Here is a 26,887-nt window from a genome sequence, read left to right as displayed (position 1 = left end):
ATTGCGGCCTGAGGCACTAAAATACACAATCCAGGACCACGTTTATCACCTCTCCTTGACTTGGAATCGAAAGCCACCCTAATTCCACAGCAACGAGTTCTCGATCAAAGTTAATAGCTTGCGGATTCCTTTATTCCATTTCACTTCGACTACTCTCTGGCTTCGCTACACGCTTCGTAACCCATTGTGTCGAACCTTTTCTGGCCGGAACCGGAGACCTGAGCGGTCGCTATTCTCCTGCGCTCGACCCTCGCGAATCTAATAAGAAGCACGGCGAGTTTGCATCTGTGCAATCAACTCGAGAGAAATTTTGCGGGGTCCTGCGAAAAGCCACCATGGCCAACACGGTCCCCGACCTCGACTCGGTGGGCATAAAGGCAGAACCCGAGCTTGCAGACCAATTCCGTCGTGAAGTCGCACACCTCCTCGGCCGTTCCTCTCTTAATTTCCCCGGCGCACAACCCGTCAGTTTCTCGTCGCGGCACCTCCTAGAGCTACAAAAACAAGACTACTATGTCTGCGAGAAGACGGACGGCATACGGTGTCTTATGTACTTTGCGCGAGGAGACCCGGATTCAGACACGCCCGAAATACACTACTTGATCGATCGGAAGAACGACTATCGTTACGTTCCGGGCTTACACTTTCCTATGCCGGACGATGAGTCGTTTCAGAGCTTTCATGTGGATACAATTGTGGATGGGGAGTTGGTGAATGATATATACGAGGACGGGACGGAGCAGCTGAAGTTCTACGTCTTTGATTGTTTGGTGCTGGATGGCACGAGTTTGATGCATCGCACGCTGGATAAGAGACTGGCATATTTTAAGGAGAAGGTATTGAAGCCGTACAATGCAATGTATAAGAAGTTTCCGGAGGAAAGGCAGCACCGGGCGTTTGCCGTTGAGGACAAGTCGACACAGTTCAGCTATGGCATTGAGATGATGTTCCGGGACATTATACCAAAAGTCAAGAAGATTCACGGAAACGATGGGCTGATATTTACGTGTCGAGGCACTCCATATAAGATTGGAACGGACGAGCATATTTTAAAGTGGAAGCCTCCGGAGGAAAACAGCATTGATTTTCGCATGCGACTGGAATTTCCGATGGTAGAACCGGACTCTGAAGATGAATCCGCAGGGGTAACGGAAGCATATCCGGATTACGATGCTATCCCGATATGTCATCTCTTCGTCTTCTACAGACAAAACGATTACCGTCATTTCGGCCTCATGCACCTTGAAGAGTCCGAATGGGACGAACTCAAAGCTCTACAGAAACCTCTCGACGATACGATTGTCGAGTGCTACCGTGACGAGCATGGCCGCTGGCGTTTCCTCCGATTCCGCGAAGATAAAACTGATGCGAATCATATCTCTACTGTGGAGAAGGTCCTTGAGAGTATCGAGGACCGGGTGACGGAGGAAGATTTGATTCGAGTGGCGCCGGCAATCAAAACTGCGTGGAAAAAGCGACAGGCCGATGAAGAGGCGGCCAGGAGGAAACCAAACGGCGTTCCTCATCCAAGTGTCAATGGAGTGAAGAGGAAGTATGAGGAATAAATCATCATGCCTTAGTTTTTGCATGACCTTTTCTCTGTATCGCCTAGGCTCCACACAAGAAAATCATAATATTAACCAGTGGTTAGGTCTCATTGGCATCACTTCCCAGAACTCGCTCGAGTCCTTGCCTTCTCATGTCCCACTTTTTCTCTAACCTTTTCTATGCCTTTTGACCTTCACCGTGTACATTATTGCTGAACTTGCCTTGGTGTATGTGCGCTATTGAGCATTCTATTTCGGCTTCCTCTGGTGTTGTTTTTTGTTCATATATCAGGACACTTTTAGCTTTACTAGCTCTGCATGGAGGGTAGTTTCAGTGGGTAGTTGTCCTAAGAGGCCCTTTTCCCCTTTTTGCCTCTGGTACTTGATGGAGAGGGAATAGTTTTACCCATGATGAATATTTTGTGCTGCTGTTCTATTTTAACTGGCGTTATAGGGGATGGTTTCCACATACTTCTTCAGAGACGGGAGCGGAGTGTCTAACCAACTCCCAAAATATACACGTGTAGCCACATTCATCATCGCCGCAAACCATATTCATCTGTATTCCTGGAATAATGTGTGAACCCAACATTCCATCCAATCATACAATAGCCCCGGCGAGGATATCCAACATTTAAAACAGAAGATTGTCAGGGAGAACGAGCGCAACCTAGTACTCCCAGTCATCGTCCACTCCCTTGCCCTTGTCCTCTTTTGTCACACTCTCTTGCTTTCGATACATCTCCGCTACCATCCTAGTCGTGCTCGCCTGGTCTGGCTTTTTATCATCTCTTGCTTTGATATACCTTGGAAACCGTAGCGAGACCCCCTTTCCATCCGCACCCGCCATCCCCATCACTTCGTCACTCGCACACCTATATCGGGGACTGATGGTTAAGTCCGCCGCCTTGACCTCCCATACTAGGCGAGGTTCGAACCAGACATCTGGCTGGTCCTTGGGGACGGAAGAATGCGAGTAGAACGGTTTTGGTTGGGATATGGCGAGGGGACTGAGAGATTTGTGAAGTTCGTCCAATAGGGCATCAGAGAAGCCTGTACCGATATTGCATATTGTCTCGTAATTTTCAGTGCTAGGGTTGTACGCAGCGAGGAGAAAAGCTCCGTAGACCGAAGTACGTTTACCCTTGCCAAAGTAGGCGCCGATGACAACAAGGTCGAGCGAGTCGCCAATACCAGCAAGATAGTCCTTTTTGACCTACCATACGGTTAGTCGACAAATATTCCTTGCTACCTTATGAAGACGAATTTACCTTGAGCCAATTGCGACTCCGCTTACTAGGTTCATAGCCACTTTCTTCGGTATCTAGCATCTTTACCATCAAACCTTCGCAAGAAGACTTCACACTCTCGTCTAAGAGAGTTTGGATCTCTTCCACATTACTCGTGTTTCCATATTGTGCGAAAGCAAACTCCCCTTCGGTTGGGACAAATGTTTCATGCAAAAGAGCACGCCGTTCCCGGAATGTCATTTTCACAGTAGGCTAAAAGAAGCATACATTAACACTCATATCAGCACACACTACGGGGTAGTAAGGAATCGCTTACAGCTCCATTCAAGAACAGGATATCGAACGCGAATATGCAAACGCGGACTTTTATGTCTTCGGCTTTCACGTCCTTTCTCTTGCGTGTCATGAGTTGCTGGAATGGCAAGACCTTCTTGTTCTCGAGATCCCATGCGACAGTCTCGCAGTCCAGGACAAAGCTCTTGGTTCCTGGCTGGACCCACGATTCCAGCTTATCAAGAACATCTGGATACTTCTTAGATAGATCCTCGGAGTTACGGGAAAATATAGCACAAAGACCTTTGCCATCCTTTTGTAAGGTTCCAGCTGTGGCAGTATAATCCTTGATTGCATCTTGTGACACGTAGTGAATCTGAGCTCTTTCACCGTCGTATTTGTATTCGCAGGTAAAGTCTTTTCCTTCAAAGCGGTCGAGGACTTCAGAAATGGATTTTGTGGGTTTTGCTAACATGGGCTTTAATGGAACCCCCGGCTGCAGCTTGCAATTCTCCTGAAGGTTAAATATTCCATGCTCTAGCATGGCGGGGATAATCACTTCATAAGATGGTAATTCGCTGAAAACAATCCATGTCAGAGAATGTAAACGGCTTTCGGAAGCAATGCTGCTTACCTATATACTTGCTTAAGAATAGCTTCTCCTTTTGCTAGCTGTTCAGCGCTGGGTGTCTTGTTGCCCTTTGACAAAGTTTCATGCGCTACCATGGCATGAGCTAGAGCCACGAGGACGGTTTTATCAGCAAGACCTAGCCGCAGCTTGCCCTCTAAAAATCGGACAATATACTTGGCCTCACTCGGACCGCCTTTATTTTTTGTGATGTCAATCCCTTTTGAGCCCTTTCCAGCCGTAGCGGAATCAGCTGAAGAAAGGAGCTTTTTAATACCTCCAACTTTCTTCTCCTGGGATCCGTGTCCTTGCATCTTAGCAATTGCCAAGAGACTCTCATGGACTCCTCGCACGGTCAATGGTTTTGGTTTGAACATAGTGGGCTGATTTGATCGACTCTTGGCCGCGACAAGGCCCAGATCCCCGATCTCATGCTGGTCAGCTTTGATGACGGCAAGACTACGCCCGGTGGATTCGCCGATGGCTTTCATGATCAAGGACTCGCCGATTCCGAGCTCGATACCGGCGTAATCCGCAGCTAGCTTATTGATCATAAGCTGGACTGTTGGAAGTAAATCCTCAGGAGTCAATCGTAAGACTTGACGAAGAAATAGAGAGCAATGGGCTAGAATAGCCAATCTTTTGGTGGTCATTTCAACGAGGGAAAATGTAGTGCACAAGGCGGCATAGGGAACAGGGTCACCAGCTTTCCAATCTGGATATGGATCATTTGCGCTGCTTTTCAAGGTTGCCTGAACCTTCTGTCTTTGTTTTGATGCGGTGTTTTTCTTCTTTTCCTCTTTTTCAGGTTTGATATCCAGCTCCTCTGAGCTACTTTCTGACAATAGATCGTCCTGGTCAGATTCTGAGGACTCTGCATTTCCGACTGCTGATTCATTATTCTCCAGTTGCTTGTTGGGTGTGCTGGTAGCGCCTTTATCATTGGTTTTACCCCTTGGCGAGGCCTTTGTGTTTTTTCTTCCAGCGGCAGGCTTCGATGTAGAGCTCTCTGTTTTCGGTTTCGTTGGCCCTCTTCGCCTTTTGGTGACAGGTTCGCTCTCATTTCCATCACTCTCTTCAACCACTGAATCCTTCTGTCGCTTAAGCTTTCTTGCGCTTGGCGACGCGCTTTCACTCCTCGCACTCTCGGATTTAATTTCTTCATCTGAATCTACTCTGGGAGCCCCAGGAGAAGCTGGCCTTGAACAAACGGTTCCGTTTTTCGTTGGCGTTACGGGACCAGTCTTAGTAGGAATATCGCGACTTGAATCTTCCATATCAACATCATCGTCTTCATTATCTTGGAGATCTTTGGCCGGTTTTGTCTCAGATTTCGCGCTTCCAGCTTCAGATGAAAAAGAGAGTGTAGACTGGGTTTTTGCTTCGGGGAGCGAGGCTGCGTTTCCGCCAAAGAACTTCCTATAACACAAACATAGTATTACATTAGTATAGGTAATCAATAAAAATCGTTCCATAAGGTATAGATCCAATATCAAATGCGTCTCCACGGAAAATTGGACTTGACCATCAACTCCAAAAAAAAAAAATAGAAGAAAATAAAATAAAATAAAATACCCTAAAGTAGTCTGCTTTCTCCCGCTCTTCTGCGCCATATTTGTTGTGATCAAGCTATATCCCCTGCGTTGGATAACAAAGTATGAGGATACTGAGCAAGAGAACCGGATCGACGTGGGTTGTCTGTAAATTAAGGGCGCTAAGGTTGTCTTGCTCCGCGTCAGACAAAAACGCGACAACCGCATTGGTTTGTGGGGAGATACTCTATGAAAAAGAGTCGAAAATAAAATTATGCGACGTTGTGCATTGTTCTGTGTTGCGCAGATTGGAGGATTTCTCGGGACCGACTCGAAAAATCAAGGATGGCGCGTTGAGATCAATAATCACAGACAGTAAACTGAGTCGCCGGCCGGTGTCGACACAAGGAATCTCCAGTTGTTCGCTCAGCTCAATTGCGATCAATCAATTTATACTGGCGTCCAAGGGATTCTGCAGGCCCTGAAGATTGCGACAGGCAGCCGGGGTTGAAGGCAGCAGCCACGCGCCGTCGTCGGAACCCGCGTCTCTGCGGCTCTTCGTCGCGTTCCGGCCAATTACGTCACGTGGCAGTACGAATTTTCGGAGTTCGGTGGAACTTTAACCCTTTAATGAACTCTAACATGGACTGAATATCAAGTCAAGAGCCCAAATAAGGTCGTCAATTGACGGCGATAGACAGCGGAGTGCTTTCGAGATCATTCTTGTTTCCTGGTTGCAATCACTTTGATTCAATCCTGACCATTATTCTTCTCTTTCTTTGATAAGCAGCTTGTTCATCTTTTCATGATCATCCAAAAATTCATTCCCTATGGCGTTCGCTCCACTCACTTCACGTGTCGCATTGCTGCTTTGGTCAAGCCATACAGGGTCCCCCGAGTGACTAGATTTAAGCCGTATACATACATTCAGCGCCGAGGAATAGTGCTGAGCGGGGAGCGGCATATTCTCAACTCATCTTCGAAACAGATCCGTCATCTTCTCGATCGGAAGAAGCATACTAAGTGGGGATTTGTCATATACCGCTGCACCTACGAGGATGATGCGGCGTGGGAAACCTTGCTATCAATTCTGAAGGAACGTACTCATGGCCACCTGAAGAGGGAAGATTCCCTTGATTTGGAAGATAAATTGGAATGGACCGTTATTGAGGACAAAGAGAAACTAGATGGCGCCAATGTTGGCACAGTGGGAGACATGTTTTTGAACTGGGTTGAGAGTGAAGAGGCCAAACACGAGCAACTGATGCATGCAGGCGAACCTGAGATGCAGCCAGGAAGCATGCTGGGAATCACGCCCAGATATCTGTGTTGCGTGCACGTGGGTGCAGAAAGTCTCAACAGCGTGGTTAACCTGGCCCCGCGTCCACCGGAGCCGGATCTTTGGCACACTGCGTATGTAAATATGATCCATGCTCCGTCGTGGATCCAAAGAACGGAGGTTTGCGACTATGAAGGAGGCAAGAACGACACTGAAGGCTGGACAAAAATATCCGCTGATTTATTGATCCCACACGCCTATGCATGTTTGCAATCACTGGATGGCTGGTATGCTGTATGGGCGAGGCCGCCTTTGGTCTCGACACTTCCATCTTATCATTCAAGAACGATTAGGACCGTTCGCGACACTGTTGACGGAGTAGGCAGTATATCTTTTTAAACTGTACACCACAGGCCTTGTCCACTGTGCTTGCTATTCACTTGGATTTGAGGGGAATAGAATGTATAATTAGGGGGTTACTTCACCTAGGCTCCTCGACTAGAGTTCCGTGTTCCATGAGCATGTTGGGTGTCCATATTCCAAAAGTTTCCTGGGTGAATATTCCAGGGACATATCCTTACTGGGTGATTGCATTTTTTTGAACGAGTAAGGGTTGCTAAAAGGATTTGTCTTGCGAGATCTACTTGTATTTTGCATCTAATTTAATATGTCCTGCTGGAATAGTTAATTGTATTTTCTCCTCTGATTTTTATTTTAAATTTTATTTTATTTTACCTATTTATTTATTTATTTATTTTTTTAAATTTTCCTTAATAATAAGAAAACATAAATAAAAAGAAAGTGATGGACTATCTGAAATTACTGCATATTCTCTCTTAAACCTGACCCGTATTGAATGTTTCAGTAAAAGACAACCTGTTTTCCTCGGTTGGATATGGAATCTAGAAAGACTTTGGCATATGCGGCCCACACAACTGGCGATATGGCAGTGTTCAACTAGAGCAAGGCGGCGAAGAGAGGAGCGACAACAGCATACACGTGTGCACGGGCATTGATAGCATTGCCAGCGAAGGGAGGTGCAATGGTTTGTCCGCCGGTGGGGTAAGTAGGCTCATTTTGGTCTATCCCGGTCACGCCGGAGGCTGGTGGTTGGTATACTTTAATTGTAGAAGTAGGTTTTTCTGGTTCAGCGTTCGAAGAAGCTAAGACCGGGGACGTCTCGACGGGAAGAGTAAAGGTGGGCTCGCCAGATTCAACATTGGAAGTAGTAGATGAAGCTGAGTTTGGTCCGCTGGGAATTGAACCTTTAATCACGGTAGGCAGAACAATGCTTGAAGTAGGGGTGTTGATGGGAATGATTGACGTAGGTGTTGCAATTGGTGCAGCAGATCCAGTTCCGGCAGAGGATGTGTTTTTCGGCGGTTCGATGCCAATTGTGGGCGGAATACAACCAACGGGAATTTCTTTGCCTGTTGGTGGTTGCGACGATTCGGTAGTGGCTCTGTTTGGAGCGGAATAGTTTTGGCGGGGAGCAAAGGTAACAGTTGGACCGATAACAGTAAACGAGCTGTCGGTAGGAAACGGACACTTTGGATAATTGGGACGAGTGCCACTTGGACAAGGGTTATCGATGTCACTGGTGGAAATGGAACGAGGGAACTGATGGCCAGTAGACGACAGGAGTGAGATCTCGGACGCAGGGGGCAACGGGGCACCTAAGGTAAGATTTCAGTTTCTATGTAACAGCCAAGAGTTGACAAAATATTGCCGACATACCAGCCTGCTCACAGTACTCTCTACCCACTTTGCGCATAAGGTCGGTTTCGCCAGCACTGCATTTGGAGGTAGCGCAGCTTTCGATTTCGTTTTGGTACGCAGTGCTGCGACAGAGGCACTTGGCATCAGTAGGGCCACAGCCAAACTCTCCTGCTCTGCTTAAGGCAGACCAAATGCAGCTTCTCTAGAAGGGAAATTTGTCAGTATTTGGTACAGATTTGAGATAGCGATCTGGAGCATTGATAAAACAACACAAAACTTACAGGGCATGCTGGAAGATTGAGAATGGGCTCAATATCCTGGGCCAGCATAGTGGCAGTGAAGAATGTTGCCGAGACCACAGCAGAAAGCTTCATGTTTGAAGGAAGTGAATCTAAACCTAGTGATTGTTGATTGCTGAGTGGAGCAAGTGGGCTATTCAGAGAACCGAATGAGTGTGGTAGTCAGACTGACAGCACTATGTGAAGTGAGGAGCTGTTAAGAGGAGGTCGCGCACAAGGGAAAAACAATGAAGGGTAGAAGAGAAGAAGAAAAGGAGGCGAGAGAGAGAGGCAACGGGAATGGTTTTATATGGGGCCTCCCGCCGTGCAGCACGTGAACAACAGTGGTTTCCTTTTCAGGAACTCCCAAACATCACTTGATGAGCTTTTCGCTTGCTGCAATAGGAAAGGAGGGTGAGCCAGCAAGCAGCCTGATGCTTCCCAAAGTAGCGAGATAACGCTGTCCCTTGTTGATCTTCCCGCCAGAACTGGAAATCACAGCTGGATTTTTGACCAAAAGTGGGAAGAAGCCATACAGAGCAGGACATAGCGGGGGGACTGCTCTTTCCAGATAGCATCCTTATATTCTCCTCTGGGAAGTTGGTGGGTGTGTAATCCCGAAAAGGACGCGCTTAACGTAGGGCATCTCGAGAGACAGTGAAATCCCTGTTATAGGCTGCGTGGAGAAATTGAGATACACACGGCTTACTCAGACCTGGCACAGTTCCAATTCCATTCGGAGGCGAGTCATAGAGATAGCGGGAATATTCCTAGTATGCCTACAAAAGAATACCGACAGAAGGTGGGGTTTACGCCTCGCTCATGCATACGAAATGTCCAAGGCAGTCGGCGGCCTATCGAGCATGGCTCATCTGGTAGATAAGATTGGGATCTTCATCTTGAGAGAGATACATCTTGGAGACAGGGCCCAAGGTGTTGATAAAGAAAGACAGGACATAAGAACCATGTCTTCTAGGGCTCCTTTTCAAGAGCCGAAAGCACCCGTCTCAGACTCGGAACCAAAGGAGGGCCACACAAATAACTTGGGTATCACAGTGTTGGTCTCAAATGGATAAAGGGCAGCATCCGACTGATATTAACTATCTCACGCTGGCGGGAACTGGAAACAAGACATAAGCTGAGCCAAGTTCCTGCTTGCTTCTCTTGAACAGCTCAGGAGTGAATTTCGCTGTGTCAACTGCTGGAGGAGACCAGTTGAAGTGATGTCGAGGTGGGCAACCAATCAGGCGCTCGGATTGACTGCTTTCGTCGACGAGCGTGCTCAGCCACTCATCCCGTGGTAGCTAACCAAAGGCGGTCTAGCGTCCGAATGCGGCTCAAGTGTGGCTTGAGCGCTGAGAGCCACCCAAGCCAAGCAATGCGTGACGATATCAGCCGGTGATGATATGTAATATTTAGCAGAAGAAGAAAACAGATAATGAACAAGCAATGAAATTGCTAGGTCCCTCAGCCTGGTTGTATGGAAGACCTCCTGAGGTTATATCTTGTCTATTGATTGGCCCCCAAGATGGATAGTGCGCGACACGAAGCTTTCCAAAAGGTTGTGTGCTCATGGAACATATCTCCTCTGGGTTTGCGAAAATTTACTAACTGCCTCTGAAGCTTCGTCCCCCCTGTGTTGAGCTCAGTTCTGTTTCTCTAAGGTTTAGGGGCAACCTTGCACGTCCCGGAGATGTTCTCAAGGCTTTAGAAGAGGTCCACAGAGTCTTAACACAAGCGGCCAACAAAGACTGGCTAGACGAAAAGCTTGCCGAATATGCATTTTTTCCACTCTCTCAAATCTTTAATCAGACTCAACGGCTCTCTGTTAGATGTGTTGAATTGGCTGTAAAGTCTCTGCAGCTTCTAATCGAGAAAGGATGGCGCCAAAAGCTGTCAGCTCCGATGGGAAAGCAGTTGATGATCCTAATGACTATCTTGGCTGGAGGGGTACCGGCCCAGAATCAAGCTCAATCATCAACTAGGCCCCAGTCCGAAGAATTGACTGTGGCGGCATATGACTGTATAGGGGCCCTCTGCGGCGTGCTTCAGGGAGGAGCTGCCACGTCCACGATATTCAACGAGGTCGGCACGGCCACGATAGTCGATCAGGCTATTTATGTCTTGCTCGAAGGAATTCTGGAAGGTCCCTCGGATGCCGTGCAAATGTCTGCTGCAAATGCGCTACAATTGCTTCAGTCTCGCATCACAGATCGAGTTGTCCTCGCCAGTCTCTTACCTAGAACAGTCTCGACACTGACCAAGGCTTTGCGACCCACGACCCAGACTCGTCGGTCCTTCAAGTTGCTTAGCTGCTGTTTGAATATCTTAATTGTCATTTTGGATTCTGTTCTAAATGATGGGGCTATTTCATCTGCCCAGACTTCAGGGAAGAAGCCTGCGAAGCAGAGTGAGTCTAACGGGATGGCTCTCGATGATTCATGGCTCAAAGCTACAGCTTCACAGGTCAAATTGGCACTGGCCAATATAATACCCCTCAGAACTCATGAGAAATTGCCTGTTCGTCGGTCTCTACTGGAGCTGTGCCTTATGGTTATTGAAAGATGTCCAACTTCTCTCTCAGATGCGCTTCCGATGATGGTCGAAACCGTTATAGCGCTCGCCGAACCCGAAGACGGAGGTGACGCGTATAATTCTCTAAAGCAGCTGGTGCTTTCTTCCGAATCCGTTACAAACAACCTGAAATCAAGCTTGCATACGTGGATCATTGCACTACCCAGGGTCATGCAGTCAAACGATGACCTTGTTAAACAACGGGCTATCAGACATATCTCCGTCGCGTTCCAGGCGGCGACAGAAACCGACACAAATTCGGAAATCCTAGATGAAACGATGGCAACTACTTTATGCGAGAGTGTTGCTGCGGCTATTCAGTCATCTTCGAAAAGCCCGCAACAATTACCTTCTACTTCAAATCCGAGTCTTGAACTTGCCTTAGGAGCTGCCGCCAAGTCTCAATTATTTCCACCCGTTCTCGTTGACCATAGAAGCCAGAAAGGCACGCTTTCGGAGCTAAATTGTATGATAAAAAGACTCAGCCATATGGACACGTCGCTCTCCTTGACGAGATCAATGATGGATAGACTTTACAGTTCGTCTGACGTCTCAGCAGTGGCGCCATTCTGGCTCACATTGTCGCTTTTGAGAAATAGAGCAGCAAATACCGTGTCTTTGAGTGATATGCTAAACCTGGATGCTCCAACTTTATCAAGTTCGCAGGCAGGCCTAATTGAGGAGCTTTACTCCATCTCTTTACCGATTCTTGTCGAGCTTCCCACTGCCAACCCAGAAGAATGGCGCATTCCGGCGCTTGCATTAGAAGCTGTGGCTCTCCAGGCGCAGCAACTCGGCGAGTCTTTTCGACCTGAGCTAATTGATATATTATACCCGGTACTTCAATTAATGGGCTCAAGCAATCCTAGCCTACAAAATCATGCCATGACATGTCTTAACATAATGGCAGATGCATGCGAATACTCCGACACAAGCACGATGCTTGTCGACAATGTCGATTATCTGATCAACTCAGTTGGAATGAAGTTTAATACTTTCGACATTTCACACCAGGCACCGCAAGTTTTACTTATGATGATCAGGCTTTGCGGTGCACGCTTGATACCTTATTTGGATGATTTGATTGGCTCAATATTCTCTATTCTTGACGCTTTTCACGGCTACCCTAAGCTGGTCGAGCTTCTTTTTGAAGTGCTGGGGACAATTGTCGATGAAAGTGCCAAATCGCCGGATAGTCTTCGTATTACGAGTAGCACACAAACGGAACTGAGAACACATGGGAAACACCCGCACAAAATCCGGACAGTTTCCGATGTGGCATCTGAAATTAAGAGACTCCGAGAAAGACGTGCTGAACACGACTCCCATGAAGCTCAGGAGCTCGAGGCTATTGAATCTCATCCCACGCGTCCCTGGAAAAGAAGCCGCTACAGCGAACATGCAGGTGAAGAAAACGAAGCTGTCGATGACCAGCCGCCTAAGCCCGAGGATGACAGTAAGACTCTTAGCAAACCTCATAACCTCCTCCTGAGTATTTTAAAATCCATCCCGCCACATCTTTCGTCGCCATCTCCGCACTTGCGACGTTCCCTTTTAAGTATTCTGTCTCGTGCTATGGCTGTCCTTGCGCCTGATGAGAATAGCTTTCTACCCCTGATAAACGATATCTGGCCCTCCGTCTGTGTCCGGATCAGTTTACCGCCTATCCTGGCCTCCGATACTTCTACATCTTTGGCAACTCCGAATCCACGGACCTCAGGCGGCACTAATGAAATGAACCTCCAAGAACAAACTTATGTCATTGTCGCCTCTTGCAAGACTGTCGCTGCGATGTGTGAGGGGGCGGGAGATTTTATGTCATCCCGAATAGAACACGAATTTCCAAAATGGAAACAAATATATCTCAGGTGTTGGGAGCGGGTTAAGCACGACGCCGAGCTGGCCTTTGAAAGATACCAGCAACGTCAGCGGCTCCTAAACCAGTCTCAGGCACCGGAGCTCGATGCCACGAAAACAATCTCCCAAATGGGGCATCTAAGCATAACGGAAACACATTCTTCCAACCAGTCAACATCCCTTTCAGCACCTAAACCTACAACCGGTTCCGCACAATCACTCCCTCCTCCACCACTCCCGCATTTCACCAGCAAATCTTTCACCCCGCACCACAACATCTGGAGCGCTCTATCCTCCCTCTTCACCACCATTCTCTCGCACACCCGTTTACCACTAGACATTGGCGATGAAATCTGCCAGTGCCTGGGTACATGGATCTCCTTCTTTTACCCTAACTACTACTTCACGCATTCCTGGCAGGACCTGAGTCGACCCTCTCCTGCGGACAAGACGCAAGTGACGGATAGCTCGTCGAGCGAAGTCGACATCGACGCGACTATTCGAGCGATGGATACCTGGAACGCAGACCTGGCTTGGTTCATATTTGTACGTGGGCGGGCTAAGAATGTGAATGGTGGCAAGGAAGCGGATTTTGATGTGGCGAGGAGGAAGATGGAGGCTAAATTGGTGAAGATACTCGACTCTTCACCTCGCGGGAGCAGAGAGGTTAGCCAGCTGCGATTCGCTGAGGTGGCGTTTTAAGGCATCAGTTAATGGGAATTTGTTTGATAATGATCCACCATTCTATGTGTTGGGGTATCAAAGAAAGCGAGTATCTCTTGATTCCTGGCACAAAGGAATTAACAAGACCTTGGCCTTCATGTCAACAATCAGGCTTAAAGTAGGTTCTGGAATGAAGTAGTTGATACAAGCAAATAAAGGAAAACTCGTAAGGAGACCAGTGGTTTTCATAGAAGCGGAGATATTTCAATTTAGTCCTATGTAAAGATATTCTTGAATCCAACAAAGCATATGTAACCACTAATGAGTGAACAATAACACGTTGGCATATTAATGCAAAAAGAACCAACAACTACCCCGAAGTAACAGGCATGATCAACAAAAAGAAGCGCAGAGCGGTCGGTCAAGCGGCGGTAGCAAGGTCGTGGGAAAGGAGACATCCGGTACATGCTACATCACGCTTACTCTTCGTCGCTTTCATCCTCGCTTTCAGCAGTCTCAAGCCATTCCAGGAACTTCTCTGCGGCCTTACGGACCTTCTTGCTGGTAGGCAGGTCGACATATTTCTTGCTGGCTTTGGATCCCCAGTTCTTGAGAATGTCCTCGGATACAAGATCTTCCTGGTAGTAACCAAGGAGGATGGCTGAGATTTGTGGAATGAGCTCGGGGCGCTCTTTTCCAACGAAACGTTCAGTGCCACCAAGGAAAGCTTTCATGTGGCGCTCGGATGTGATCATCTAGGGTTTGAATTAGTAACAATGAGTGGGCATAAGGTTGGGTGGGTTGGAGGTATACCTTCTTGAGCATTCCAGCTCGAGACGGGATCTGCTTGACAATTTTTTCGTCAAAGATTGTCTGAGCCAGGACTGCGAGGGTTTTGTGCTTTGACTCAATGCCGAGTTCCTTGGCCTTCATGTAGATGTCGACATCGCTGACACCAGAAACTCCTTTCTCGGATTGTTCGGCCTCGCTGACAATCCAGCTGCCGAGCTGATCATAAGCACTGGCAGCGCCATTTTCGCCCTCGCCTTCATCCTCATCGTCAAAAACGAGCGAGCGCTTAAGATCGTCCGGAAGCTCTTTTGCACGTGCCTTGACAGCTTCCTCAGAGACATCAACAGCCCACTCATCGTCATCGATCTCGTTGTCTTGTTCAATTTCCTTGGCTTCAGCATTGATTCGACGGGTAAACTCGTCATCACTATGGGCTTCCGCCGCCACGTCACCATTTTCGTCCCCTTCAGAAGGGCTGTCTCCCGGACTGCCGTTTGTCTCTCCATTTTCTCCATTCTCTCCGTTGTCAGCTTTTTCCTTGTTCCTTTCGCGTCGGGTTTTCTTCGTTGACTTGTCTTTCTTTCCCTTTCTTGGCTGGTTCTTCAGAACGAATGAACTGAGTTTGAGGCGGCTATCGACCTCGGAGCGTTCACCACAGGCTTTGCAATCCAAGAGGATACGTGGGTCCTTGATTACAACATTGGTTTCAGGGTTCTTGCATTTCTTGCACAGGACAAACTTGGAAATGAATCCGTCTAGGTAATCTTGAAGTTTGCCGGCATCGTGAGCGCCGTTAATGATCCAACGATCATCAGTTGGTTTTGGATTAGCCTGTGCACCAAGTTCGAAACCGAAGTACTTGATCAAATCTAGTGAGTGTTAGAATTGCTACAATAGTATTCCAATATCACATGTCGAAGGGGTGACCTACATGCAGGAGGACGGCCAAGCGCCTGGGCAACGGAATTGAGATTGACAACGACGGTCTTGATACCGTTTCCTTTGCCTTCGATTTTAGCCTGGAGGCGCTCCATTTTATAACGATAGAAGGGATCGGAAACATCCTGCACGACAATTACGTTGTCAGTAAAGGTATCGAGATCGAAAGGGGCAAGGACACAAGGGGCCTTACCCGACGGATATTGACGGTAGCCATGGTGAATGAGTGGGGGATAGATAAGTCTTAAAAAGCTATTGGCTGCGGACGCAAGGAGCAAGGAACGCGGAGAGAATGAAAGCTGCGGTTGCTACTACAAGACATGCGTAGTGAAGCTTGCAGATGGTCTGAGATGTGGGAGACGATATAATTTCCCTTTCTGATGAGAAGAGGGTTCACGGGCGACGTGGAAAGCAGATCTCAACCACAGGATCTGGAATGGTAACTACAAGGTTTTCGCACAGGGCGAAAAGGTTGCAGCTTGAGCGGCAGGTGGTGTTCAAAAGCGTTGACGTAGGGCGAATACATAGACAGTCGCTCGAATATGCTCGGCGGCTCTGGGAGTTGAAGGAAGCCAGACGGTTTCGCTGCGAGGGTTTGGTGGGCTGGAACTGAACCCGGAATGGCAAAAAGGTGATGGCTTCCGGACGGGAGACCAAAATCAATTAAATGCGGTCGCTTTGCGGGATAAATTCAATCGAAACAAGGGCCTTGTTCGATGGGGATTTCGATGGAATTGGGGACCAAGAGCGGTTTGATGGGAGGAGGGAAAAAGAGAAAATAGCGAATGTCGTCGAACTCGTCGTGTAAACTATTTTTAATACGGCGGGCGTGACCAGGGCTAACGGTATCGAAACGAATGGAAGAAATTTTCAATCTTCGGAAGAAATTAAATCCGAAGTCAAAAAATTCTCACGTGGATGACACGTGGCTACTATGTCGGAGATACTTCGGAGATGAGATCAGGTCTTATCTAATCAGGCCAAGCCGGCCCGAAAAGCCGAGAACTCGACAGTGCGGGAGGGGCGACTTTGACGACGTTGAGGTGTGTCGCTGAGATTCTGCTTGGATACACGCTCCGTACTTGGTCTGACCCTGTGCAATTGGATGGACTCTCTGCGCCCATCTCTGCTAATTTTCTCCTTATCTTCCCATATTCTTTTATACACACAGCTTCATCAGAGGTCTTAGTTCCTCGGAAACTGCGTGTTTCTTCTCAGGTTCGTGCGTCCAGTGATGTTTCCTTAAACCTATTTATTGCCTTGCAGCAGGGAGAAGTTGGATCCTATATGTTCAATTTTATCTTTTCTGGCGGAATTGAATTGTACCTTTTCTGACTCTTCCTGAGAGTTGCATTAACAGTGGCTCTCGGCTTTGCTGCCGAAACGCTTTGAGTGCCCACTACAAAGGGTAGCTTGTATAAAATAGTCTTCAGTTGTCGTGTATATAATATATCTAAACACTTATCCAGGTATGTGCAATTGCTAGCCTGGTTTGATAGCTGTGGAACCTCTTCCCTGTATGCTCTATGGTCAAGGCGCGTTTTTTTTCCCCATGAGCATGTGCACCTGGTTGGTTGATGTCGTGAGATTTGCTGACTCGTCAGCTCTATTTTCTATCTAGTGGTCTTTCAGAATTTTTCTTAGCTGGTGTTACTTGACTGGTGTTACTTTTACTTCTTCCCCCCCTTTCCACCAAACTAGGCCACTTTCATATCTCTAAGACCTTCCTTACTGGAGCTCATTAACACCAGAAAGGATGCCCATCGATCTCTCCTTGTATCTTGTCACTGATTCTACCCCAAATATTTTGGGTGATAGGGATCTATGCACTGTTGTGGAGCAGGCAATCCAAGGCGGTAAGAAATGCAATGAACAAGGTTTTGCTTCTCAAGGGAGAGCACTCACGTTTCACCTTTGGAGATAGGTGTAACAATTGTGCAATATAGAGACAAACATGCTGATACAGGTGTGCTCATTGAGACTGCCTCGAGGCTACACACCATAACTAAAGCCCACGGTGTCCCTCTGGTAATCAATGATCGAGTTGATGTGGCGCTGGCTGTGGGTGCCGAGGGAGTCCATCTCGGGCAGGATGACATGGGTATGGCCCCCAACGCCTCACAACATTATACGATACTTATGCATTTCGCAGATATTGAAACAGCGCGTAAGCTGCTCCCAAAGAATTGCTTCATAGGTGCGACTGTATCCTCTGTTGAGGAGGCAAGGATTGCTGTCGAAAAACGGGCCAACTATCTTGGCATTGGGACCGTATTTGCAACCCCGACGTGCGTCTCTTGATATTGGTGTCTTATGTCGCATCAACGCTGATCATTCTAGTAAAACCAACACCAAATCAATCATTGGGACTGCTGGTGTTAGGCAGATTTTAGACTTTCTTGCGACTCTTCCGCAGAAAGTCGGTACTGTTGCCATCGGTGGCATCAACCTAAGCAATACGCAGAGGGTCATTTATCAATCTGCAGCAGCCACGAAGGGCTTGGATGGCGTCGCCATTGTCAGTGCCATCGTGGCAGCTGAAGATCCTTACAAAGCCGCTGCTCTTCTTGCACGGGCCATCACCAAAAGCCCTTCCTTCGCAACTATCCCGCCAGACCCTCGCGAAGACGAATTTTCCTATCTACTAAACAACGCCATCAGCGTGGCGCACAAAGTTGCAGTCCGCATGCCTTTGGTCCATAGCATGATCAACTATGTAGTCGCAAACTTTGCGGCTAACGTGTCATTGCAGATGTAAGATATGATAGCTTTTTCCACACGTCCCTAGCCTCTCCTCGAATACTAGGTGTTCTAACATCCTTAGTGGTGCTTCTCCAATTATGTCACCCTACGGGCCCGAGGCCACCGATCTGTCGAAAGCTGGCGGCTCCTTGCTAATCAATATGGGCACCCTCAATGCCGATAGTCTCAACAACTATATCCAGGCAGTGCAGGCGTACAACCAACGTGGCAGTCCCGTAGTCTTTGACCCAGTTGGAGGCGGTGCCACCGAGGTCCGACAAAACGCGATTAGGACGCTCATGGCGGGAGGATATTTCGATCTCATCAAGGGTAACGAAAGCGAGATCAAGGTGATATACGGGCAGTCTTCTGCCCGACAGATCGGCGTTGATAGTGGGCCAAGTACCCTTAGTTTACAAGAGAAAGTCACAATGGTCAGGGACCTTGCTACCAGAGAGAGTAAGTCGCGAATTCCCCTTACTCCGCTGTATAATCCCAGGCTTGTTCTAGACCATGTATTGGTCGCTCTACGCTCGATCCTACGTTCCACACCTTCGTGCTTACTCCTCCTTGAATGATCCCTGGTAAAGGGCCATGGGCCGGTCCCAGATGGTGCTAATGAATAATTCACAGGAAACATCGTTCTCATGACGGGGCCTGTTGACTTCCTAAGCGACGGCATACGCACAGTTGCAATTAAGAATGGCCACCGTTATCTCGGCCAAATCACCGGCGTAAGCGCCCACCCATATCCCCTTTCCCCTCAAAACTCTACGCAATCTAACATATTCTAGACGGGCTGTGTCATTGGTCTGGTTGCAGCGGCCTTCCTTGCCGTAGAGCGCACTGACAAGTTGCTCGCGGTTCTCGCTGGTGTCCTCATGTTCGAAATAGCGGCAGAAAATGCTGCTCTGAAGGAATACGTTCGCGGCCCTGGTACCTTTATGCCCGCATTTCTCGATGAATTATATGCTCTCCGTGAAGATACGAAGGCTAGTCCAGAAAATAACTGGATTAAACAGCGCGCACAGATCACAATGTTTACTGCTGAATCCGATGGCGCTGCGTCTTCAACTTGAACGAAGCACAGTGGCATCAAGCCTTGCCGTTTTTGGCCCTGTGGATTCATGTGGTCTGGCTGTAAGGCTAGAAGTTGATATGAATCAGAACACACTTAAAAAAAAAAAAGAAAAGAAAAGAAAAAAGAAAAAGAAAATAGAAATTTTAAAAATAGCAAATCTATAACATGGTCCCTAGACGAGCGTCAATGACTTGCCCAAAACGTCCAGAAAGGATAGATGTTATCAGCTTATATAAAATACGTAATAATTCTGCCTCCTAGCATCCGAATAGCCGTCGAAGTCCACTGTAGCCGAAAATTCTTTAAATCTTTGCGCAAAAGGCCCCCAGTGCCTTTTTCGTGTCCTCACCAGTCTCTTTTACCAGCCCACTGACCTCCTTGAATCCTTGGACCTTCGCATCCGCCATAACCTCAAACAAAATACTCTCACTCGTCGTCACAATTGCCCCAGCATCTCTCAGTCGCGCCATCGCCACATTCCTCTCCTCAGCATTGCAGCTGCTCACAGCATCCCAAACCAAATACACCCTATGGCCTAGCGCCAATAGATCCAAGGCTGTCTGCGTGACGCAAACGTGCGACTCGATTCCAATCAGGATGACATCGAGAGGCTCCTGGTTACCTCCTGTGGCAGCGGTATTGGGCAGCAGAGCCTTGATCTCCGGAATCACCATCGAAAATAAGGTCTTGTCGAAATCGGCGCGGAGATTGGGGTTGGAAGGGTCGAGGTAGGGTGCGAATTCGGACACTGTGTTGCCCAGACGGGCGCGGTTCTGGGTGGTTACGTAGATGGGGATGCCAAGTGGTTTGCAGGCTCGGAGGATTTTGAGGGAGGTAGATACCCTGGAGTTGCGGTGAGCTGATTAGGTTTGGATTCCGTCTTGGTTGGATTTGGCTTGGTACGGCGGCAGGGTTGGACATGAAGGGGGAACAAATGGGCACCCACATCTTCGGGAACTCATAGATAATTGGCCTGAAACGTTCCTGGATATCGCAGACACTGTAATTTAACATTTTTCGTCAGATGGTCATCTAAGCGGGCGTACGGATCCCTCGGGATATATCGAATAGCGCAGTTGGCACTAGGTGGATAATACATACAACAGAGCCGGATTCTCTGCAAAACCCAGGTTAGCACCAGTTTTTGAAACATCTTCATGGCAAAGGGATGTGTTTTTCTTCGATTGACAGCACTAAATGAGAGAAAGGAAGCACTGACTGATCCGGGTATTCTTTGAAGTTGCCATTGCTTTATGTGCAATTGAATTCAATCGCCTAATCTGAACTTGGCTTCTGCTGGTGGTAGAGAACAACGAGGATGCTGGAGCCAAAGGTATTCTTCCAAGTAGCATATTACAGCCAAAATAATAACAAAGCAAGATTTAAGTGTTGTCTGGATAGGATGCAAACGCCGACGGCGAAGTTGTGCTTTATATCCGGTGTGCAACCTCCGAGCCAAACAGCCTAGGCATGAAGAGACTTGGAGAAAGCGGGGAAACGGCAGAGCGTGGTGTGGGGAAGCGGAAAGGGGTTGTTTGCTCTGTTTGCAACGGTTGCCCACGCCATCATGATCAAACATGACACGCTGGAAAACAGCAAAGGAAAAAAAAAAAAAAAAAAAAAAAAAAAAAAAAAAATCCTGTGCCGGGAAAATCTTGCATATTTCTATTTCATTTAGTTATCAATTCATTAGGCCTTGTTGGTTCTTGTTCATCAGGCTTGACAGTATGAAAACTAGCTACAGCATAATGGTTCCATCACATGATACCGTGCACTCTCTGGCATCTTTCAGCGAGAGGTGAAGCATTCATACGCCAGCAAACAAACACGTCCTTCAGCCACAAAAAAGCATCAAAATTCATGAGCAATCGCAGAATACTTCCAAATGAACAGCCATCTCAGGCGCATTCAAGTTCAATCAGGGCAGGGACAATGTGGCTCTGAGCTCAGAGCAAGGGCGGTCATTTAAACCTTTCTCTGCTCTGGTTGCTCTTGCGATGTTGTGATGATGACGATGCCACCAATTGATCAGTCAGAACCACTGGCAGCCGGCTTTCCCTGGCCGGAATTGAGCCAGCCAAACGCAGAGGCACCACCAACGGGATTCGAACTGCGAGCTCTATTCCACGGGTTTTCAGGCCTTAAATCGCCATTCGCAGCCTTGCTACCGCCATCTAGAGAACCGCTGGACGATGGTTCTCCACCGGACGACCCAGTGCCACCAGAAACTTGGCGTGATGATGAAAGTGGTTTAGATGGTTTCAGCACCTTCATATTCCGTGTTCGGACATTCCGCTGATAGGTAGCCAAATAGGGACTTGGCTCGCTTTTGTTGACCGGCTGATCACGTCTCCAAGGTCCCCAGACGCCGGTGCCTTCAGCCTTTGAAGACTTTTCCGGAGCTTTCTCATCCGCGGTAGATTTCGTGTGCACTTCATCGGGACCATGGTCGTCCTGATTATCCGCAAAATGAGCAGAGCGCCTTGATTGGGAAATAATGGAGTCAGTCGATGTTCGAAGCGGCAGATTGAACTGGCTCGGCTTGCTTGTCATCCCTGTATCACCATTTTCGTAGCCGACGGCGTGGTTGCCACCTCCATCACCATTAGTTTCGCAAACAGGTGAAAGATGCGATTGCGGGACGGTTGATAAAGTTTTAAACACCTCCTGGCTTTCAGGACGGACGAGCGGCACAGAAATCCTATTTCGTTCATCGTCTACAATAAGCAGTTTGTCTCGAGAGAACAAGATGTCCGCATTATGGAGGCGCAAAACATCGCTGCCGATGAAAATTTGGATAGTCTTGTCATCGTCTGGGCGTGCCTCACGAACCATGAACTGGACTGTAATGGCCGGGAGGTGTGGAGCAGGGCTTCCAGCGCGGGAGGACGACTGGCAAATACTCGCCTCTGGGAAATATACAGGCAGCTTGATACACCGCGCACCATCTTTATCTGCGATGTCCCCTTCGAGCGCCAGTTTCTGGATCATACGCTGACTGATTGCAGAAGAGTGCGATCCACTACAAATCGCAGCATATAGCAAGGAGTCGTTCGAGAAGTGGGTCGTAAGCCAGCATCGGATAATGCAAGGAACGGGGCCCAATATGAAAAGTCCAGGAGGCGGGGTCATGGTTGTTCCTGTTGTGGACCCATCCGCTCGAGCATTATCATAGCCTAGGCTGAATGTGCGATGCGACTGTCCAGAGGAACTCTTATTGCCGTCTGACCGATGGGAAAGCGAGCGCTCGGTAAGTGGGTGACCTCCCAATCCACTTCCGGTTCTCATGGGAGCAAGTTCGGAAGCGGATCGGTTGGCGTGGTTATAATACCCGTGCATGGAGCTTTCGTCGAACCGCACACTATTCGCTCTTGAAGCACCTCGCCTCGTGTCCTCCTCGTTTTCTAGGATCAGATTGTTCGCCGGGTTATGCTGATGCCCTTGGTCGAATCCTTTGAACGGCTCGGATGGTGAGTTATATGTGGATTCTGCCAGAGAAGCATCCGCAGTTAGAAAGGTTTTTATGTTGACCGTGGCTAGGGCCAACTTACCTTGAACCGGGGGATTGCTAACAGTAGAAGGAAAAGGAGAAAATGGGCCCCAAAGACTTTTCATGCGGGCATCATCGTCCCTGCGGCGCTCTAATTTTGCGATCCGTTCTCCGTGCTCTAGCTGGGTGGCGTAGAGATCCTTGATTTCCTCGTGGACGCGCCAGATATCTTCTCTCGACGCGAAAGGATACTGCGCATCCATAACCAGCTTGTTGGCACACCAAGAAGGACTTTCGAGGACAAGAGGCTTATCTATGAGAAAGATTGCACTGCCTCAAGCATCCGGGATGCCCCCCCTCAAACGCGACAGCTGCGAAAAGACCAGAAGAGCTAGTAGCTGTATCCGTAGACCTGGTAATAACCAGGTACTAGACGTCTTTTCCACTCCTTGCCAGTCTCACAGCTTCGCACCGAGTTTCGCGAGATGGCCTGAAGGCCCCCGCCCACCCAGGCTGAATCTGGATTTATAAACAACCCGTTGCTCCCCACCTCGCAAGATCAGATGTACCATGTAAATTCAGGCTTGTAACGTCGGGGAAGGGGGCTAATTTAGATCGAAATAAAGATAAATCCTCTTCTAGCCAGAGACAGGATGATAGCGACCGAGTGACTTTGTTAGTCGTGTTCTGGTTTGCCGAGACGGATGAAGTGATGGAAAAAAGGCTGAGGTAGACTGTAGATATAGGACCGAAAGAGGAGGGGTGAAACTTGTCTCAGTATGGAGGTAGCCTGGGAGCAGAATAAGCCTTATTTTAAGAGCAGGCTGAGCTGTCAGGAAGGATGATGCTGTTCTTTTGTGACGAAGAAAATGGCCGTGTGGTTGAGGGTAGCTTTCTTTGACAGGATGGCTTGAAAGGGATAGGTTGAAAGCGTGGAGATGGGCTGGGTCGCTAAAATTTCACCAGGTTGATCCAGAGAGATGATAAAGAGCTTGTTAAGGGTGAGAACTTTAACACAGAGTGTTTCATCCAACTCTGGCGTGAAAGCAGACTGTGGATGTGGTGTGGTGGCGGATTTAGTTACTGAGAGAGCTTGAAAAGGTGATGAAAGAAGGGAAGTCGGCGGCGGAAGTTGAAGGAGGAACTTAGTAGCCTGGAGGTGTTTCTGCCTCTTGAGAATTTGTTGATGGGAATGATGATGATGATGAAGATGATGATGATGATGTTATTTTCTGGCAACCTCTCTCCCTCCAGATTGGCTAAATAAAGATGGCACAAATCCAACCTTGAGATCGATCGGAAGATGGAGAATTGAGCCTGGTTGGGCTTAGCGCATGCGTGGGTTTTGGCTTTGTGGGCTTGGCTTCCAGAACAACCCGCTCGATGTCGTGCAACCTCTCGGAGAAATTCTTTTTTCCTCCCTAGGGCGCTTCCTGGCCCGTCCTGACCGAAGCCAGTGACAGAGCGTGGGCTACCGGAGAGGCAGCGGGCTTGGATCTAGCTTATCTATGCAAGGACACGGTTTTGGCTCAATTATCACTGCCTCTCTATGGCAGCTTGGGGTCACTTTGGATGAAAACGGGCGTTTATCTTCGCTGCTGCGCGACATGAAAGGCGTGACAGATTGCCTAGCTATTATTACGCGGCATCAACAATTAACCCCCGGAGCGGCTCCTTGAGCTATATAACTATTACAAGCCCTTTATATCAAGTAGCATCATAACTACGGGGTCCTTAATTCATGCAATAGTATGCCACTAAGAGGTCATGGGAGAAAGTTCAGGTAAAAACCGTTCGCTAACTATCAACTCCAGGGGGCTTCGAGCCGCGGTGGGAAGAGGATCGGTAGCTTCTCTGGCGCTTCTTCTGGATACTCTTCCCGTATTACTTTCATGGTTTCAGCATACATGACTTTGTAGCCTTCCGAGGTGAAATGAAGCCCTACCGAGCATTTTAGCGGGTGTCCGGGTTAGGGGATGGGGCCAGGCTGTAGGTCATTTGGCGTAAACACAGGGTAGGGCTTTGCTTACCATCACACAACAACTCGGCAAGTTTCTTGTTGGGCGGCGCATCCTTCGACCCGGCCAATGGTTCGCCTTCGGTCCAACCAGCCTCTTTCATAAAGGCAGACCAGATATCTACCACGGGGGTATCCAACGATTTTCCTACTTCACGACAGGCATCCGCGTACAGTTTGGTGACTTGCGCCTTTCTCGTGAGGGTTGAATAACCACTTTCACGACCATAGGATTCAAGTTGATATTCGTTTACTGGTGGCGGCGTAAGCAAAAGGAGCTTGGTTTTCTGCGCATTCACCGCTTTATGAGTGATAATACCCCTCAAGCATTGCTGGTACTTTTCCAGTGGAACATGTTGGTCATAGGGGGGCAAAACTGCGTCGTTTGCGCCGAAGAAGATACTCTACGCGGTAAGGTCAGATATGCTCTGGCGCCGGAGAAATGCAACCATAAGAGGGCATGCAGATACCATAAGCCGGACTTTGTCTTTCTCAACTGGCGGGAAAAACTGGCCTAAGGCAGTCAAGCCCTGCGGGGATGTGTATCCGCTGGTTTTGTCAGAGTGGGAAAAGACGCTTTTGAGGTTTCCAGGTGGATTATGGGTACCTAAATCCACGGTTGATGACATCGAGGCGCCTTATATACACTGCATTTCAAGAGAGCATTTGAGTTCTCCATCTTCAAAGGCATTGCTTGGTTCAAAAGGGTATTGTCTTCGTAGCGATCCGTGAGGGGCGGCATACCATCTTGAAGAGCCGGCTGAAACGTAAAGCCTTTCTCCTGAGACGAGGCTCCCTGAGTGATGGAATCCCCGAAAATAATGAACTGATCGAAAGTGATGGACATTGGACACGGAGCAGCAGCGCCGACCAGAGAGCGGTCCGTGGACATTGTTCCTAACCGGGAAATTAACTTGAATATGGTGCGAGTTTCGACTCGAAGAAATTGTGGGGTGGAGAGCCAAACATTTATGTTCGCTCCGCCCGAGGCTTTACGGTCCTTTATGACGATCTATATGCCATTCAAGCAAAAATCCAGACCTCTGCTGCCCAGCACTCGAATCAATACTGAGCATGATAGTGCTTCCAAAAGGACCAGCAAACAGGATGATGCTGTTTGCCATCCGTGGAAAGAAAAGGATGATGTTTGTCGGGGCGATCCCGTGCCAAGAATACGGAAATCAGCACCGAAGATTACCGCTTAACACGGAACAGGCTAGTCGGGCATCCCTCATGACATCATCACCTCCAGGGCCATGTTGAAAAGCACGTCGCGGCGCCGGGGCGCGCTGCTGTGGCACGACGGCCCTGGACCAGATCACAATCTGATGGCTGATAGCTGGAGTGAGAGCAGGGAGATGCAATCGATGACTTTTCCAAAGTGTGTGAGGAGTAAACAGCCCTCAGAAGGCTCGCGGTCATAGGAAAAAAAGACCTACACCGGCGCCATGAAGCACGAGAAATGCTCCTTGGCAAAATTTTGGAACGAGGAGCTTATGCTCTCCGGAAACCAAAGTGCGCCAAGAGGAGTAAAATACAGTTAAGAGTTCAACACCTCCGTGCTCCGTCCGGGCCGAAGAGCTGAAGGAGATATAACACCCTTCGGCGCCGAAATATATCCTCTATCATGGTTGGCAGTGCCTAGACTGCTTGGATGGCTCGAAACATGAACCCTTCACAGAGTGCGTACCTTTAAATCTTTGATCCAGAATCTTGGTTATCCTTTTTCTTTTTCCTTTTTCCTTTCCTTTTTTTTTTTTTTTGTTTTTTCGGGAGGGGGTCCATTGACGGGGGTTATGGGTGGCACTTGATATGGTTGCAGCTAAGTTTCGCAAAGGCACCATTGGATGGTGTTTGTTGTTGTTTATTTGCCTCAACATTTAGTTTGTTAGAAGTGACCATTTAATTCATCCTCCACCCAACATGAATCTGCTGTTTGAACAGGTTCACCTGCTGTGCGACTGGAGTATCGGTGTTTGTTCTTCTTCAAGCTTGAAATTTGAACTGCATAATTAAGCACTTTGTGCAAGCCTGCTGCCTGGCTGGAAAGTAAACAAAGCAAAGACCTCCGAGGAAAAAGAATCAGTCAACGGAGATAGGCATGGCATTCCTATTGAATTATATAGATCATAGTCAAGCTGAGGTGGCAGCCGATACCAATAATCGGGACCCAAGGACATCACCGGTGGTGGCTGGCCGTCATTGTTCTTGTGGCGGCGGTGGTGG

General features: G+C 48.3%; 10 protein-coding genes across 10 annotated transcripts; 4 read left to right on the top strand and 6 right to left on the bottom strand.

The window, feature by feature from the left end:
- The first annotated feature begins 79 nt into the window (after positions 1–79).
- Positions 80–2,079, top strand: CIMG_00792 (mRNA capping enzyme alpha subunit). Its single transcript, XM_001247020.2, has one exon. It carries the CDS (start codon positions 336–338, stop codon positions 1,563–1,565), a length of 1,230 nt encoding a protein of 409 aa, XP_001247021.1. The 5' UTR covers positions 80–335; the 3' UTR covers positions 1,566–2,079.
- CIMG_00793 (DNA ligase I, ATP-dependent (dnl1)) lies at positions 1,948–5,724 on the bottom strand. Its single transcript, XM_001247021.2, has 5 exons — positions 5,274–5,724; positions 3,705–5,117; positions 3,114–3,648; positions 2,819–3,049; positions 1,948–2,763 (listed from the first exon to the last, which is right to left on the bottom strand). Exons 1-5 carry the CDS (start codon positions 5,456–5,458, stop codon positions 2,218–2,220), a joined length of 2,910 nt encoding a protein of 969 aa, XP_001247022.2. The 5' UTR covers positions 5,459–5,724; the 3' UTR covers positions 1,948–2,217.
- A 201-nt stretch (positions 5,725–5,925) lies between these two features.
- On the top strand, positions 5,926–7,214 carry CIMG_00794 (uncharacterized protein). Its single transcript, XM_001247022.2, has one exon. It carries the CDS (start codon positions 6,036–6,038, stop codon positions 6,906–6,908), a length of 873 nt encoding a protein of 290 aa, XP_001247023.1. The 5' UTR covers positions 5,926–6,035; the 3' UTR covers positions 6,909–7,214.
- An 82-nt stretch (positions 7,215–7,296) lies between these two features.
- On the bottom strand, positions 7,297–8,602 carry CIMG_00795 (uncharacterized protein; the record flags this gene model as incomplete). Its single annotated transcript, XM_001247023.2, has 3 exons — positions 7,297–8,185; positions 8,247–8,430; positions 8,510–8,602. The coding sequence occupies 3 exons, from the start codon at positions 8,600–8,602 to the stop codon at positions 7,467–7,469; spliced, it is 996 nt and encodes a 331-aa protein (XP_001247024.1). The 3' UTR covers positions 7,297–7,466.
- A 1,313-nt stretch (positions 8,603–9,915) lies between these two features.
- Positions 9,916–13,721, top strand: CIMG_00796 (HEAT repeat protein). Its single transcript, XM_001247024.2, has 2 exons — positions 9,916–10,067; positions 10,130–13,721. Exons 1-2 carry the CDS (start codon positions 10,035–10,037, stop codon positions 13,637–13,639), a joined length of 3,543 nt encoding a protein of 1,180 aa, XP_001247025.2. The 5' UTR covers positions 9,916–10,034; the 3' UTR covers positions 13,640–13,721.
- Positions 13,722–13,845: 124 nt separating this feature from the next.
- On the bottom strand, positions 13,846–16,132 carry CIMG_00797 (eukaryotic translation initiation factor 5). Its single transcript, XM_001247025.2, has 4 exons — positions 15,525–16,132; positions 15,324–15,456; positions 14,414–15,261; positions 13,846–14,355 (listed from the first exon to the last, which is right to left on the bottom strand). Exons 1-4 carry the CDS (start codon positions 15,546–15,548, stop codon positions 14,080–14,082), a joined length of 1,281 nt encoding a protein of 426 aa, XP_001247026.1. The 5' UTR covers positions 15,549–16,132; the 3' UTR covers positions 13,846–14,079.
- A 286-nt stretch (positions 16,133–16,418) lies between these two features.
- Positions 16,419–19,152, top strand: CIMG_00798 (hydroxyethylthiazole kinase; the record flags this gene model as incomplete). Its single annotated transcript, XM_001247026.2, has 9 exons — positions 16,419–16,549; positions 16,692–16,800; positions 16,953–17,187; positions 17,256–17,432; positions 17,484–17,619; positions 17,672–18,085; positions 18,156–18,532; positions 18,707–18,807; positions 18,868–19,152. The coding sequence occupies exons 3-9, from the start codon at positions 17,088–17,090 to the stop codon at positions 19,150–19,152; spliced, it is 1,590 nt and encodes a 529-aa protein (XP_001247027.2). The 5' UTR covers positions 16,419–16,549; positions 16,692–16,800; positions 16,953–17,087.
- A 115-nt stretch (positions 19,153–19,267) lies between these two features.
- CIMG_00799 (isochorismatase 1) lies at positions 19,268–20,724 on the bottom strand. The gene is made up of 4 exons (XM_001247027.2): positions 20,374–20,724; positions 20,256–20,271; positions 20,101–20,154; positions 19,268–19,997 (listed from the first exon to the last, which is right to left on the bottom strand). The coding sequence occupies exons 1-4, from the start codon at positions 20,504–20,506 to the stop codon at positions 19,457–19,459; spliced, it is 744 nt and encodes a 247-aa protein (XP_001247028.1). The 5' UTR covers positions 20,507–20,724; the 3' UTR covers positions 19,268–19,456.
- Positions 20,725–20,793: 69 nt separating this feature from the next.
- On the bottom strand, positions 20,794–23,935 carry CIMG_00800 (uncharacterized protein). The gene is made up of 2 exons (XM_001247028.2): positions 22,706–23,935; positions 20,794–22,642 (listed from the first exon to the last, which is right to left on the bottom strand). Exons 1-2 carry the CDS (start codon positions 22,905–22,907, stop codon positions 21,183–21,185), a joined length of 1,662 nt encoding a protein of 553 aa, XP_001247029.1. The 5' UTR covers positions 22,908–23,935; the 3' UTR covers positions 20,794–21,182.
- A 301-nt stretch (positions 23,936–24,236) lies between these two features.
- Positions 24,237–25,700, bottom strand: CIMG_00801 (GDSL Lipase/Acylhydrolase). Its single transcript, XM_001247029.2, has 5 exons — positions 25,406–25,700; positions 25,269–25,308; positions 25,132–25,210; positions 24,675–25,065; positions 24,237–24,585 (listed from the first exon to the last, which is right to left on the bottom strand). Exons 1-5 carry the CDS (start codon positions 25,551–25,553, stop codon positions 24,449–24,451), a joined length of 795 nt encoding a protein of 264 aa, XP_001247030.1. The 5' UTR covers positions 25,554–25,700; the 3' UTR covers positions 24,237–24,448.
- Between the last annotated feature and the right edge of the window lie 1,187 nt (positions 25,701–26,887).

Source organism: Coccidioides immitis (genome assembly GCF_000149335.2).
Source record: "Coccidioides immitis RS genomic scaffold supercont3.1, whole genome shotgun sequence".
Lineage (NCBI taxonomy): Eukaryota > Fungi > Ascomycota > Eurotiomycetes > Onygenales > Onygenaceae > Coccidioides > Coccidioides immitis.
Note: the sequence above shows the minus strand (reverse complement) of the source record. Positions and strands in the feature narration are given on the sequence as shown.